Here is a 16511-nt window from a genome sequence, read left to right as displayed (position 1 = left end):
TAGGAAACTTTCACGAAGCCCTCTGAGACATGGAACATCAGGCGACACTCCCTTTTCCATATTGATTACGATGACGGGATGAGTAGAGCTTGCAGTGGTGTTGCTCTGCTGGTTCCACATCACGTATCGTCGCGCCTTCTAACGTTGCGCACGAACCTGCAAGCCATCGCGGTGAAATCTCTACAGGCCTAAAAGTTACCATCTGTTCCATTTATTTACCACCAAATGACACCATCTTACAGAGAGATCTAGAAGATCTGATTGATCAATTACCTCCACCATTTTTTCTTCTTGGAGACTTCAATGCTCATAACATGATATGGGGTTCTAACAGCAACGCCCCTAGTGGGGAAATGGTTGAACGTCTGCTAGACGACATGGACCTCGCTATCGTGAATGATGGCAGTTTCACTCATTTCCATGCCCCAACCAATAGTTTCACTGCAATAGATCTCTCGTTATGCTCACCTTCACTCTTGCCCAACTGGTCCTGGTCGGTTGATCCGGACCTCCACGGGAGCAATCATCTCCCTCTAGTGGTTAAGTGCCTTGATCGCGCCATTCCTGAGGGACCTCCTCGGTGGAAGCTTTTGGCCGCCCGATGGGCAGAATTCATGATCAAGGCAGAAATCACGGAGGATATGGTCTCGCAACCCGATGTTGACCATTGTGTTGACCTTGTGACCAGTTGCATAATTTCAGCTGCCAATGAAACAATCCCTAAAGTCTCCTCGAAACTTCCTAAATTTCCTAAAGCTTGGTGGAACCACGAATGCAGTCTTACAATTAAAGCGCAAAAGAAAGCATGGAGTAGGTTCCGGCGGTATCCTACCCACGGCAACAAGTTGGCATTTTTAAAAGCAAAGGCGATAGCAAGAAGGACCAGGCGCCAGGCTCAACATGAGTCCTGGCAAAAATTTACCACGGGAATCAATTCATCAACTTCATCCAAAATCATTTGGGACCGGATCCGAAAAATCAATGGTCATTATCAGTCTCATCCCATCACCATTTTAAATACCAATGGCAATATCATCAGCGATGTGAGGGATATTGCAGACACCATCGCTGTCCATTTCGCCACTGTCTCCAGTGATGCGAACTATCCCCCATCGTTTCATCCCATTAAATCATCGGCCGAACGTACATCATACACCTTCCGGCCTTTTACACCGGAGGGGTACAATTCCTTGTTCACCCTTCATGAACTGACGATGGCCTTGCAGCGAAGGCCTGACTCAGCTGTAGGGCCCGATAGTATTCATTATTCCATGATCCTGCATCTCTCATCTGAATCACTCTCACATTTACTCGTATTGTTTAATTGGATCTGGGTCAATCATACATTTCCTGACATCTGGCGAGCAGCCATAGTTCTTGCATTGCTGAAGCCTGGCAAAAATCCTCAACAACCTAATAGTTACAGACCTATCGCATTGACCAGCTGTTTGTGTAAACTTATGGAACGTATGGTCAACTATCGCCTTATGCACCACTACCTTGAGGTTAACAATATTTTATCGAAACATCAAAGTGGCTTTAGACGGTTCAGGTCCACAACATGCAATCTGCTACGCCTTGAGACATCAATTAGACAAGCATTCATAAAGAGGGAGCATATGATAGCCATATTTTTCGATATAGAAAAGGCCTACGACCGTACTTGGAGGCACAGAATTCTTACCGACCTCTATAACTGCGGCCTGTGGGGCAACTTGCCCATTTTTATTAAGAACTTTCTCGCTCGCCGCATCTTCCAGGTACAGATCGGAAACACATTATCAGCTCCCCAAATTCAAGAACAAGGTGTACCTCAAGGTAGCATTTTAAGGGTTACTCTTTTCATTTTAAAACTCAACGGGGTGTTGAACCAACTCCCGTTGTCTGTCACTGGCGCACTCTACGTGGATGATCTGTTGATATCTTACCAATCAGTGAATATGAGGACAGCCGAGAGACAATTACAAACCACATTCAACAAGATCAGCAAGTAGGCTCATGATAACGGTTTCTCTTTCTCCGCCGACAAGACTCGCTGTGCACTTTTGTCGGCGTCGAGACCTTCATGATGACCCACAATTGTTACTAAATAATAGCCAAATACCAATAGTAGAAAATACTAAATTCCTCTGCATCACATTCGACAAGAAACTCTCTTTCAAACCTCATATTTCACAATTAAGAGCTCGTAGCATGAAGACGATGAACCTCTTGAAGGTCATCTCTTCTACATCGTGGGGAGCAGACCGTAAGTCGCTCCTCCACTTATATAAAGCTCTGATAAGATCAAAGCTCGACCACAGCTCCACTGTATACGGGTCGGCACCTTGGAGCTATCTGAGTGTGCTCGACCCAGTCCACCATCTCGCCCTGCGGATTTGTTCTGGAGCTTTCCGGACGTCTCCAATGGAGAGCAAGTATGTCGAATGCAACGAGCCATCACTGACATCAAGACGCCAACAACTTTCTTTGAAATATCATATCAAAATGAAGTCTTTGCCAGGTCATCCACTTCATCGTGTCATTTTTAATTCCTCATTTCATAGACTTTTTGCTGCTCGACTTTCATGTGTTCCATCTTACGGTCTTCGTATGAGGGCACTTGTGGAAGAACTAGAATTAGACATCAGTTGTGTGGCCCCAGTTGCTTGGCAACTGGCACCATGGGAGCAGTCTCTGCCAGATGTCTCTCTTTCATTATCATTATACCCTAGAACCACCACAGCAGATGTCATATATCGACAGATATTCTTTAGGCACAGGGGTAGGTACAATAGGTACTTCCCCATGTATACCGACGGTTCTAAGAGCCCTGGGCATGTCAGTTGTGCCTACATCTGCTGTGAGGAGACATCTTTCAAACATCACGACACATTCTCTATTTATTCTGCAGAACTACGCAGTCCTTCAGGCTCTATGTCATATACGATGCAAACGCCACAGATGATGCATCATTTATAGCGACTCTCTCAGCGCATTGCAAGCACTGTGTTCCTTCAGTTTCCACACTCACCCATTCATTCATGCCATTTTTCATGAATTACATTACCTCATCCATCACGGTACCTCAGTAAAATTTTACTGGGTACCAGGTCACGTTGGAATACCGGGCAACGAAAAAGCAGACACTGCAGCTCGAACAACAACTAACATCGATAATAGCCTTTTGGTACCTGCCAGTGACCACTTCTCAATCCTCCGAGAAGTGATGCATCGCCGCTGGCAGGACCATTGGAACAATCAAATTAATAACAAATTGCATGCCATCAAACCCACACTTGGCGTTCGAGCTGCAGGACTAACAGAAAGGAGGAAGTTCTGCTTGCCCGGTTAAGCATAGGACACAGTCGCATCACACAATCGTATTTGTTATTACGGGAGAGTCAACCAGAGTGCCCTCATTGTCAAAGTCCATTGACCATTGCTCATGCTTTTACTTGTTCACATCATCGTCATCATTTTACGACCGCTTTTGGTCATAGTCATCTTTCACTTCATGACATTTTAAATGACAATAGCGATGCATCTCGCATTTTTAAATTCATCAAAGCCATTGGTTTGTATGACGAATTATAGTTTTACAATTCATGTCATTGTTTTACGTTTCATGTTGCTTTTTATCATGCGCTTTTTCAATTTTTGAAATGACAAAAGGACAATCTTGTTTTTTATAATCATTTGTTTTGTCACAGTTTGACCAAATTGGTCCTTGCGCCAATAAACTTAAAATCCAATCCAATCCAGAGGGTTTAGTAATGTCTGCTGTGCCGCTCAAATGAAATGTGCAGCAACCATAGAAAATCTTTGAGTTATCGTTGTTTGAAAAAATAATTTTTTTTTATTATAACACACACACAGAACCATAAACAAGAATTTAAGAATTTAATATTTTTTATTAGAATTTATATTTTTAAGAATATTTATATATTCTATATATATATTAATAATATTTTTTATATATTTAAGAATTTATATTTTTGAACAAACAAACACAAAATTACATCAAACGGGGGGGGAGTGAATTGAGATATATACATGTTAAAGACACTGGTGAAAACACCATCAAATCACCAAATATATATAATTAAAAGAATAAAACAAGCATAATTTACATGTGAGAGTTGCCAATGGGTATTTTACATAATTGATAAAATCGCGAACCCCACCTGGATGGTTATTTAAGAAACTGATTAAATCGGAAAGGTAAGGGTGAGAAATATCAAAAATTGCATAGGGAGATCAACTTAGGGCAGGTGCAAAAGAAATGTAAAAAAATTTGTGGGACATTGCCGTCATAGAGGGGGCAGTAGTGGCTCAAATGGCTGCAACCCAGTAAAAAATTGCAGTGAGCCTGCAAAAGAGCTGATATGTAGGTCTTGTTATTAGAAATGTTAAGATACGACTCAGGGTAGAAGGAGGAATTGACATATCTGTAGGCAGGATTTAAGTTGCTAACAGAAATTTTTTGGGTAAAATTCTTCACATAAATATGAATTAGGGAATTCCAAAAGCAGTCCAGAGGAAGAAAGTGTACCATTCAGTTCCAAGTTACGCAATTCGCTTGGAAAAAAATTCTGACAAAGTTACAAAGCTGGTTGCTCCAGCCCTTGTTTGGTATGGAGACATCAATTTATACTCAGTTTAAGTATAAGATTGTGTGAATTTTTTGCTCTATCCAACCACTTGAGAATAATGTTTAAACATATTGAAAGAAAGTGATAGCCTACTGAACTCCATGTAGATTGTATGGGAAACATTGTACATCGGGATATGGTAACTTCTTTTAATGAAATGGAGTTGAAGGGGATCAAATGCATCAGATCCGGCACCCCAAATTTCTGAGCCGAAGAGAAAGAATGGGAGAATAGTAGACTCAAAAACTCTGATTTTGTCTAAAAAATTTGGTAAATGTTTCAATGGGGAAGAGTACAAGAGTTTATTGATGTTCAGCTTGGAAAAGGAGTAGGCTCAGTCTATATGCCTTGGGAAAGATCTGTTGTTGTGGAAATTAGTCCCCAAATACTTATAATGATTGTCTGACCAATTCTATTTCCTCGCCAAGAAAAGCCACCTGAAAGTGTCAGGGAGCCTGAATCCTCTCCTAAAAACCACAATCTTGGATTTAGAGTAGGGGTCTTCAACGTTTTACACTTGAAGGCCACATAAAAAATTTGTGGTGTTTCACGTGCCACTCATTAACGCCGTAGGGGATGGGCCCCCCAAAGACGATCAAAAACTAAATATATTTTTAAATATTTTTTAAAATTTAAACATTCAATTCAATTAATTTTAACAAATTAATTTTGAATGATTAAAAAAAAAAAGCATTTCAAATTATAGTGTCAAAAAATTTCTTTTTTGCTATATTAATACATTTCTGTACTGGAAAATGCTTTTGAAAGTTGGTAAATCTAAATTTTTCTCAGAGATTTCTTGTGCCTCCAATCAATCTCAGTGTGTCCTCCCCCCTGAAAAAAGTTGATCCTACGTATGCTCTGATACGCCAAATTAAAATGCGATGAGTACTACATATTTTGTGATTCCATTATGTAGCATTTTTGTTTAAAAAATTAAACTGAATTGGGGTAAGACCAATTATTTTAGGTGTTTTTTTATATTGTATGAAACAGAATGAAAATGAAATGATTTTTGTTTATACATGTATATGTCAAATTAATTATGTACCAGGAAAAAAAAAAGTTTTTGATTTAGTAGACTCAAAAACTCTGAGTTTGTCTCTAAAATTTGGTAATTCAAGTGGATGTAATTTCTATAATGCAAAACTTGAAATTTTTTTTGCTTGACTAAAGTTTCAATGTTAGATAAAATTTGTGTTGCTATTCGTAAAGTATCCTCCAAATGCAGATCAGTCAGATGTGTTCTAGTTTTTGTTTTTGTATTCTTCATTTGGTTAAAGATCTGTTCACATATGTAAGTGCTGCCAAATATAGAAGGCATGAACAATGCATGTTTGCGTATTTCTGGATACTTTTCTTCGGACACATACTTAAGTAAAAATCAGTTAATGAAGGAATTTCAAAAAAACTTGCATTTAAGTGCAGAGTCACATTGCAAATCTGCAAATTCTAATTGTAGCTCTGATGAAATACTTTCAATATTGATCGAGATATTGACCGAGAATGGTGAGGTAAACATTTTCATATAGAAATTTTGTTCTCGCGGAAGTCTGAAAATCTGCTTCTGAATTCCATTCTCAGATTTGAAATGCACTGTACATAATCGTCCAGTTTCAAAATTGTAGATCTATTTACCAACTCCAATAATTTAGGAAAATTTATGCAGTTTTTACTTTGCAATTGACGTTCCCAAAGGACTAATTTAGTTTTGAACGCTTTCACATTGTCATAAAAATTATGGGCAAGTAGGTCTTTTTCCAGTAAGCAGTAGTTTAGATCATTCAGATGACCAGTGATATTGACAAGAAATATGAAATCTATCACCCACTTTTTATCTTGAAACTCTCCAATAAGTTTTCCTTTGGATTTCATGAATTCATCAACTTCCTCCTTCAAGGAAGACAGGCGCTGAAGCATCTTATCCCGGCTCAACCAGCGTACTTCTGTATAACAAATAACGTCGCCATATTCAGCTTCCAAATCCTGTAAGAATTTTTGAAACTGTCTATTAAGTCTGTTAAGTCCTTTGGATCGAATGAAGTTAACTACAACAGACATTACATGTTCAAAGTTTGAGAAAACCTATGCCCAAGTTTTCCTGGTGTATGATGCAGTGGAAAGCCATCATCTTCGTATTTCCAAATTTTTCGGCATCTGATTTTATCAGTGATTACCCCTGTCTTCTGACCGGTCATAGGGGGATCACCATCTGTAGTTATGGCAGATATGTTGCTTAAGTCCAAGTCACATTTGGCCAATGTTTCTGCCAAACTTGAATATAAGACGAAACTTAGTGTGGTATCCTTGCTTTCTCCCATTCAAGGAGGATGGGATGTACTTGAAGTTATTTTTGGTGAAGAAGTGTATGGTGTGGTTTCTTTTGCGTTAAAGGCCTTATTAAGAAGCTAAATACTGTACACTGATTCGTCTGTCCTTGTTATAATTCTATATGAAGCTGGGTGACTTTTTTGCAGAAATCATTGTTTTACAGTTTTTGAATGATATTGCCTTAATCGATCAAAATGTTTGAGCAGGCCACGGGTTGAAGATGTTGCGAAACAACGGGGTGGGTGGACTGGATAAATTGTATAAGTGAAATACACTAATTACACAAGGAAACGCGTGCCCTTCGTCATCACATTTTATTTATGGGAACCATTCCACTTATCATGTTGCCAAGAGGTCAACTGCAATACTCTTCATGCTTTTGGCATAACCAGCCGTTATCAAGGCTTCACTTTTATATCGTAACACTCATCCTTACCAAAGCATGACGAAAGGAAAAATAACATTGATGCGCTTCATCCTCCTTGCCTGCAGCTGGTTTTGCTGCTGCTGCTGGACTTCCTAGCCTTTGGCTCATTCTCTTCCTTCTCGTCTTCTTCTGCACCGTTATCGATGTCGGACTCATCATTCTTTGATTTCTTACCTTGGTAACCATCACCGTGTTTCTTGGACGGCAAAACTTCATCCTCTTCTTTCTCTCCAATACCATTTCTTCGTCCCTTTTTTGTCTGCCGGCCTACGGCCTTTCGTTTCGGTAACTTCGGTTCGTAATCTGAATCCGAGCCGGTGTCATCATCACTGTCCTCCTCCTCGTGTTCGGAACCTTCTTGTTCATCATCTTTAGCTTTTGTCATCGCCGCCTTATGCTCAATTTTTTTCTGACAGGCTTTCACGTCAGCGGTACCATCCGTGTCGGAGTCGTCGTCTTGGTCGCTATCCTTGGCAGCTGCTTTAGCGGGTCTCCTGTGCCTTTTCCGACTAGAGTTATCATCATTGTCGGTCGTCTTCTTAGCTGATTTAGCTGCCCGACCACGTTTCCTGGTTACCGGTTTCTCTTCCATGACAGCGTCACTCACTTTGCCAGCTTCCTCAACAGCCACTTGTTCTACTTCTTCCTTCATAGCTGCTTTCCACATTTCTGCATCAAATGATTTCATCGATCCTTCGACTGTGGCGGGATTCTTGATTCGAATATCAGCATTAAACTGCGCTTCATTGACAGCTTTGTATCACACTGGATTCTCATAAAAACTTGTGCGTCTTCTTTGTCTCTTGCTTCTTCAAACATCTGAAGGTTGATTCGCAGTGGTTGTAGGCTGTTTTAAATTTCCAACCATTTGCTCTGCATGATTCAAGTCGGGCGATGCATCCCTTAGAGAGGGTGCAGGAGGTGTCACTTGTACTTCTTGATCATTTAGATTGACTATTAATTCATTTCCTTTCAACTGACAATCTATTTGACTCCTCCTGAATGGAAAAACGGTCTCATCAAACCTCACATTCCTGCTGGGGAAAAAATATGCCTTCCTCTACGTTCCACAACTTGTATCCCTCGACCCCTTCAGGATATCCAATGAAAATACGTTCTTGTGAGCACTTTCCTAACTTTCCTTTTACTTGCATTTTATCGATGTGTATATATGCTTTGCAACCAAAAATTTTAAGATGACCAGTTTCAACTGGCCTTTTGGTCCAAAGTTCTTCGGGTATACCTCTCTGGATAGCTTCAGGTGGGCATTTATTCCGCAAATAACAGGCGGTAACGACAGCATCTGCCCACAAGTTGTCTGGGACCTTCGAGTCTAGAAGAAGGCATCTGGTCATGTCGAACAGGGTGTGATTCATTTTCTCAGCTACCCCATTCTGCTCTGGAATTCTAGTGACCGTGAGCTGCCTCGATATTCCATTCTTATTTAAAAAATCGTCAAATTCACGACTGACATATTCCCCTCCATTGTCGCTTCGTAGAGTAGTGATTTTAACTCCATGGAAATTTTCAACAGTTCTTTTGAACTCAATAAATTTCTCGAGGACTTGACATTTGGATTTCATACTGCATACCTTGAGTAGTCGTCAACAAAGGTTGCAATATACCTTGACCCTCCTTTAGATGTAGGCGTGATAGGTCCTTTGACATCACTATGAATGAGCTGAAGTGGCCTCGATGCACGTTTGGTCCCTCCTTTAGGGAAAGGAATTTTTCTCATCTTTCCAAGGACACAAGTAGAGCAAATATTTCCATCTTCCATTGCTTCTGCACAACTATTGGCAGTAGTCATCCTGCTTCATGAGCTTCTTCACTGCATTCAAATGAAAATGTCCTAAGCGTCTGTGGATAAGCTTGATGCCTTGAGGTATGCGCTTTATAAGTTCTTGCTTCTTCAACCTTATAAAGTCTCCCACTTCTATATGCAGTAAGGATTACTCTGTTTCTTTCATTAGGGTCTTTGACGATGGCCTTGCCTCCTTGAAATGAAACAGTCATTCCCATCTCCTCGATTCTTCCCACTGAAAGGAGGTTACCGTCGAGCTCTGGTACGTACAGAACGTTGGCTAGATAGAATGTTTCTTTACCACAGGACTTAACAGGCTTCAAAACAACATCACCTTTTCCAACCACTTCCATTTTCTCGGAATTAGCTATTTCCACTTCTGACTTCACAGTTGTCAAGTTGAGAAACTTATATTTTTGTTAACACATGTGCTCCGTTGCACCACTGTCTAGATACCAATCGCAGCTAGGCTTCTTGTTATCAGTATTAGCAGTCAGTGTTCGATTCGCGTTCTGCGAAACCATCTCGGCCCGATGGGACGTGTTCTTCGATGCAGTTTCTGGCTATGTGTCCCCAAACACCACAGGAAAAACATTGAATTCTTCCCTCATTGTTTCTGGAGTATCTCCCTGATCGTACGTGAGTTTTTCCTATATCGTCAGTTTTAAGAGCTCTATTGCCCACAGCTACACGATTCGTTTGCATATAGTCACACAGTAACTTCTTTGACACGATTTTACCATTTTTGTGGACAGTTCGTTCTCATCATGCTCTAAGTTCAGTATCAGAACTTCGTACTCTTTGGGTAGACCCATTAACATCACAAGAGCGATTTCCTTGTTGGTCAAACCATATCCACAGGATGCTACCTTTCAATGTAAGTCCATCAATCTTCCCAAGTATGCACTTACGCATTCGTCAGGCCTCATTGACACAAAGAACTCTCTAAGAAGCAGCAGTGTGTGTAATAATCCGAACTTCGTATGAATGTCCCTCAAGGATGCTCAAGTGTCCCCCGCTCTCGCACAGTCTGCGATATCGTCTAAAAAGTCATCTTCGACCATTAAAAACAGAAACGTGAGGGCCCTTTCATTGGTTTTCCTCTCGTCCTCCCTCAGTTCTGGTCCGTATCCGAGTTCTATGGCATCCCATCAGTCTTTCTGCGCCAGTGCGGCGCGCGTCCGTATACTCCACATGTTGTAATTGTTCCTATTGAGCTTTTGAATCTTCAATTCCTCCATCTCTATTAGACTTAGTTGCGTGCATGTAGAATTTTCTTTGATCCTTTGTGAAACTAGATTTAACTTATCTACTTCCCACTTACCGATGAAACGTCTATCCAGGAGCCTTCGTGCTGATAACGTGTTGCGAAACAACAGGGTGGGTGGACTGGATACATCGTATAAGTGCAATACACTAATAACACAAGGAAACGCACGTCCTTCGTCATCACACTTTATTTATGGGAACCATTCCACTTAACATGTTGCCAAGAGGTCAACTACAATACTCTTCATGCTTTTGGCATAACCAGCCATTATAAAGGCTTCACTTTTATATCGTAACAGAAGACCCCTAATTTAGAGGGTTTACAGGTTTACCTGAAGGTATGAAGGTAAGATTCATGAACAAAAGTCTCAAGCTTGTTTATCAAACTCTGCAGTTAACTCTGGAAATCTGCCATCAGAACACTATCATCGGCAAAAGCTAGGGCATTCACCGTCTTGTTGAAAAGCAAGACACCTGACGCTTCCCGAGAAAGGTCTACAAGAAAATCATTGATGAAGATATTAAAAATAAGAGGACTAAGGCTGCATCCTTGTTTTACTCCTTTTAGAATATGAAACTTCTCTGATAGGCCAGCATGAGTGAGAACTGTGCCATGGTTTGAATTATACAAACCAATTATTGCGTTAATAAATTTGTAGCTCAAACCAAGACAAAAAAATTAGCTTCTAAACCCAGCCTGAAAGGGGGGATAAAATATCATTGATAGAAGTAGAAATGAATTGCCTTTTGGGTTTGATAATACAATTGAGTAATCGACATTAGATTTACCCAAAATTCCAAAATGAACATGGCTATACGCGTTTTGGCACTATATGAAGATCCTTTATCAGTAGCAGGAAGAAAATATTGAAAAAACTCCTTATAGCGGGAGTTACTCACTGTTGTAGACAAGAGTCAAATTTTAAAAAAAGTCCAATTTTTGAATTTGATTCTTGTCTACAACAGCGAGTAACTCCTGCTATAAGGAGTTTTTTCAATATTTTCTTTCTTCTTTGTTTCTGCTACTGATGAAGGAACTTCATATAGTTCCGAAACGTGTATAGCCGTGTTCATTTTGGAATTTTGGGTGAATCTAATGTCGATCATTCAATTGTATTATCATTGATAGAGAGCTATTTTTCCCAAGCGATGATAAAGCACAGAAACATATGATTTGGAAATTGTATACAGAAATGAGATTGGGCATTAATTCTGGGGGTTGAATATAGAAACTTTTTTTTTGTGTTGAGGGAAAATGAGATTAGTTTTCCAAGAATCAGGAATATCATGACCATCAGAAAATTTGTTAAAGAGGTTTACTAAGAACGGTCTTATTTCGTCTACTCTGAAAAACTTGATTGGGGTCTCATCAAAAACTGGGGGCTTTGAGAGACTTGGTAGCCCTTTGTGCTTTGGAGGTATCGTCTGAACTAATGGGAGCATCCAGAAGAACATCTCTGCAATTCGTGCAAAGGTTAAATGGTTCAAAAGTGGCTGAGTTGATGGTTTCTGAGAAAACAGTAGAGAGAGTCCGATTTCGAGACCCTATTGCTTTCTTAGTCTTTATCAAACCAAGATTGAGAAACACAAGGTTTAGATCCTATCATATCCACAGATCTGGTCACAGAAATTATCGTGATGTGGAGCAAATTCCAATCTGAGTGGGAAACATCGATTTGGGAAAAATGCATATCTACGTTTGATCTGAAAATTTCACACCTCTCGGGAATCCAAAGAAACCTTTTGTGCTTAAAGCTAGTTTTAAACATAGCGGGTGAACTAAAAATATGTATTTGAATGGGAAAGTGATTGGAGTCGCAAAGATTGAGAACTTCAAGATCTTCAGAACTTCAGAGCCATCAATATCTCTGATATCTCAACCATTTAGAACAATCAAGTCATTTATCCAGGGTTCGTACGGGTCAGGGAAAAAAAAAATGTTACTAAAAAAAGTCAGGGAAATCAGGGAAAATGGCCCATTTTTGCTTTAAAACCTGGAAATTTCAAACAACGACCTGGAAAATCGTCATGATTGTGGTCTGATCGGGAAAAAAGATTGATCAAAAATAATAATGAGGAAAAAAAAATCCGTCGGGATGAAAAAGGGAATTCCGATAACATCGTAAATATTGATAATCCGTAAAATATTGCAATGTATCGCAAAAAACGTTAGATACTGCCAAGGAGGAACGAGAATTTCGTAAGTCCGCTTGGAAAAGCGTATTGCTACGACTTTATCTTAACTTTTTCTAGCGCTTCCCCAGAAACATCATAACTACGCATCGTAGAAAGCCATAGGTACAAAGTGCAGTTGCGATAATTTCGTAAGTTGACCAGTTGAAAACGAAGATGACGCACGGGTATGTTTTAATTTTCCACGTGGGTATTTTTATTTGAAAACAATACGTTGTAAGAAAACTTGTCTGAGCGGATCGTCAGTAGGATGATTGGATCGAAGCAGTCAAAAATGACCCGTATAAAGCATGGTGGCAGCTTTGCGGTAAAACTCGCAATATGGGCAGATAAGTCATCCAGAACTATGCCAAGCACGTCAAATCAGAGTTCAGTGAACAACCCCCGATTGCGTAGCTTCTCGGTTCCTAGCGCTTACGCGAGTGCAAGTCAACTATAAAGAATTTTGATGCAGTGAAACCAGCTACATCTTTGACTAATTATGTCACAAAGGAAACAACTGTAAAGGCTTAAATCTTGTGGGCATTGAAATTGCCGAAAAGGGAAATCTTTCATTCCTTAATCGTGTTCCATTTTTCTTCTCCATCAGGTGTTTTTGAAAAGCATAAATGTGTGTAAAAAAATCTACGATTATGATGTCATTATGATATTGTAATTAAAATTATTAATTTTATAATTAATATAAATAATTTTATAATTAATATAAACAATTTTATAATTAATATAAATAATTTTATAATATAATTAATTTTTTATAAATTTTTATTAATTTATATCAATTTTTTGATTTTAAAAAAAAAACCTGGAATTTTTTGAAAATATTACTGGAAAACCTGGAAAAGTCAGGGAAATTTTTTTACGAAAATGAGTATGAACCCTGTTTATCCTGCATTGATCTTTCAGCATACTGCCCCTAAAATTGATCTTAGTATCGTAGGAATTCCTAGATTTCTGAATAGAGAGCAAGATATCCTCATTGAGCAAGATGAATTTGCGATTTGAACTTGTTAGATAATTAAAAACATTGTTGAAAATAGTATTCCACTTGGACGGATTAATATACATGAACGCAAATATAAAATTCAAATAAAAAAATCATGTAAATTTCATTCGATCGCGACAAAATAATCATCCCTATGATAGGTTTTAAATTACATAAATTTTTAAATATGCGGCAGCCAGCCACTTTTAAATCGACCAATTCCTGGTTGCTGCAGAAAACAAAAGTCAGAAAGTACTTACAAGTCTTGCAGGGAGAGTAGGTAACCATGCTTCATACAAAAAAAAATGTTATTTTAAAAGGGTATCCAAACCATAATTGTTGATAGAAAAAATTCTTGTGACATTCCAAGAAATAATTTTACTCTGGCTTCAGCTATTATATCAGCAGGGTGAGCACTTGAATACTTTGTCATCAGTTTCATTATGCATAAAACGGAAACTATCTAGGAACAGTTCGTTGAATCGTAGTAAAAAATTGTTTTCTCCTGAAGAGTGGCCCCTCGCAAAATCCACAAGTTTGGCTCATGTCGGTCAAATTTCCCAAGAGTAATCCTGTTAATGTTGTCAGGTTTATTACAAACGGATCAAACATGGTGAATTATTTTATTAGGCTAAACACAATACAAGGACGAAAGGAATAGTGTGACCGAACACAACGAATACGCAGATCAAACTGCCCAAAAAACAAAATAATCAAAAAGAATTAACTTAAGTCACCATAGCAACCAATAGTTCAAATAAATGAGATGGAGAAGACAGTCCTTTGTAAAGGCTTGTAGACCCCCATACGTTGCAATATAAACTGTTGTTTTAAAAAAAGCCTGTTTGATATAAATATTGGTGCCTTTCAGTTTCTTTGAATTTACTAGTATTGCCATGGAGTCGTTATAGTCGAACAGGTTGCAAATTATTGGATGGTGGCCGTTGGTCTTTTTTACTAAAGTGATACACTCTCTCGATTTTGATATCTGTCAGTCCCAGTTTGTCTTTGCACAAGTCGGTGATCACTGATCGTAGATCATCAGTGTTTCAAAAGCCGATTCACTCAAACCATTGAAAATTAAATTGTTTCTTCTGGATTGGTTTTCTAGATCATCTAGTTTTCTCGACAGCTCAGTGATAGAGTTTTCTGCCTTTGGGTGTGAACATAGTGCTTCCGTATTTCATATTCTGAAAACCTGCGTCGTCTCCAATTGGTTAAAAACCAGAATTTCAACTTTTTTTAGCTTGAAATTTGAGTTTTCAACCAATCAGAGATGACATGGATTTCCGGAATCTGAAATATGGATGCACTATGTTCACACCCTTACTCTTGAACTCCTTGAGATCAGAAATGAGAGTTTGATCGGAGCAAAAATACATTCTCCCTCAGCGACAGTTTTTTTCCAGTTGATTGACATACGATTTCAGTTCGAAATAGCAGTCCTCCACATTTTGTAACCAAGCAGTAAAATGATCTAATCTAGCAAGCATTTTGTTCAAAAGGGACTTGGTCTCTGCCTCAACCAGATATCGAAGAGCAACTCGCATATCAGAGTGACCCCCCTAAATTGGGCAGATCCAAGTCTACAAATATGTCCTCGCTGTTCCGACTTGATTTCCTACACTGTTCTAGGTCCAATGATGCCGGAGAGAGGGCTTTTCTCTTACTGCTATTCGTGTTTGATTATCCCTAAGCCATGATATGCCAATAAATTTTGAAATCTTACAATTCATATGTACAGTGAAGAGAAATAAAAAAAATAAAATAAAACTGAGTAAAAAAAACTGATCCAAACATGAGAAACAAAACATCATGCGTATTCACTCAACAATGTGGTGTTGCCACTTTAGAACCATCAACAAATATTGTTTTGGTAAAAAACATCAAACAACTGGACAAAAAGAAATTGGCTAAGATGAATTATAATTATTCTAATTCTTGATTATCGAATGTGAATATTGAAAAGTACTTTCAATTCTCTGAAAAGCAATGATAACAATTATCATTATTAAAATTTTATCATTAGTTGCAAAACTGTTTCCCAAATTTTAATAATTTATAATTATAATAATTTATCTTAGCTGCTACATCATTCTACTGTTTTGGAATCAGCATCACTGCAGAATTTCCTGACCATGCTTAAAGCCTGATTTACAGAAACAGTTCATGATCATCCATTACAAAACTGTTTCCCAAATTTGAATATCATTGTTATGCTATCAAAGAAATATACTTTCATTGATGTACTTTAACTTGATTCATACTTTCTGGTACTGTCCATGCTTTTAATGACTATAAAAAGATTCAGGTTTCAAATATTGCACCTTGATCCATAGGTTGAACAACATAATCGGTATCAAGTGGTACACATTCTCGATGCACACCAGCTGAAAAAAGTTAAAATGGGCATGAATTTATCACAGAAAGAGTAAAGAAAAACACAATTTTCAAAAATTTTTATTTGTCTTCAAAAATTTGTTTTTCGACAACTTGGTCGAGAAAAACAGTCTGGTTTATTGTATAATTTTTCAAACTAAATTTTCTCATAAAAAAATTCTAATTTTCTTACTCCAACTTTGAATTATCCAAAACATTCAAAACAATTTGAACTAAACAAGAAGTTTTAACATTAAATTAGAAAGAAAACTAAAGGGGAGTTTATAAAAATTCATATTACCCCCAGTTCAAACTGTCTAAGTTCTTCTGAATATTTTTTGTGAAAGGGCCCTCATTCAGCTCAGGTCACCAGGGCAGTGCTCCAGTTGCCATGGCCTGGTAACAGCCCTGATGTTATGATATTTGTACTTTTCATACTTTGAAACAATTATAACAATATCCATGATTCTAATAAGAAACTTCTATTGTATA

The 16511-nt window shown here is 38.4% G+C and overlaps 2 protein-coding genes across 7 annotated transcripts in view; one reads left to right on the top strand and one right to left on the bottom strand.

Annotated features, from left to right (window-relative positions):
• The window catches only part of LOC149086509 (coiled-coil domain-containing protein AGAP005037-like), a 758714-nt gene that overhangs the window by 230956 nt on the left and 511247 nt on the right, over positions 1 to 16511 (top strand). The gene's annotated exons all lie outside the window — the stretch shown is intronic.
• The window catches only part of LOC149086511 (uncharacterized), a 169795-nt gene that overhangs the window by 11724 nt on the left and 141560 nt on the right, over positions 1 to 16511 (bottom strand). The window contains exon 4 of the mRNA XM_089255972.1: positions 15908 to 16030. Within this exon, the coding sequence (XP_089112098.1) occupies positions 15929 to 16030 (102 nt within the window). The 3' untranslated portion in view covers positions 15908 to 15928. The remainder of the gene's footprint in view (positions 1 to 15907; positions 16031 to 16511) is intronic.

Source organism: Pholcus phalangioides, unplaced genomic scaffold (genome assembly GCF_987345545.1).
Source record: "Pholcus phalangioides strain wild (caught in Gottingen) unplaced genomic scaffold, Ppha-v1.0 ptg000004l_1, whole genome shotgun sequence".
Taxonomy (NCBI): domain Eukaryota; kingdom Metazoa; phylum Arthropoda; class Arachnida; order Araneae; family Pholcidae; genus Pholcus; species Pholcus phalangioides.
This window is presented reverse-complemented; position numbering and strand designations above follow the sequence as displayed.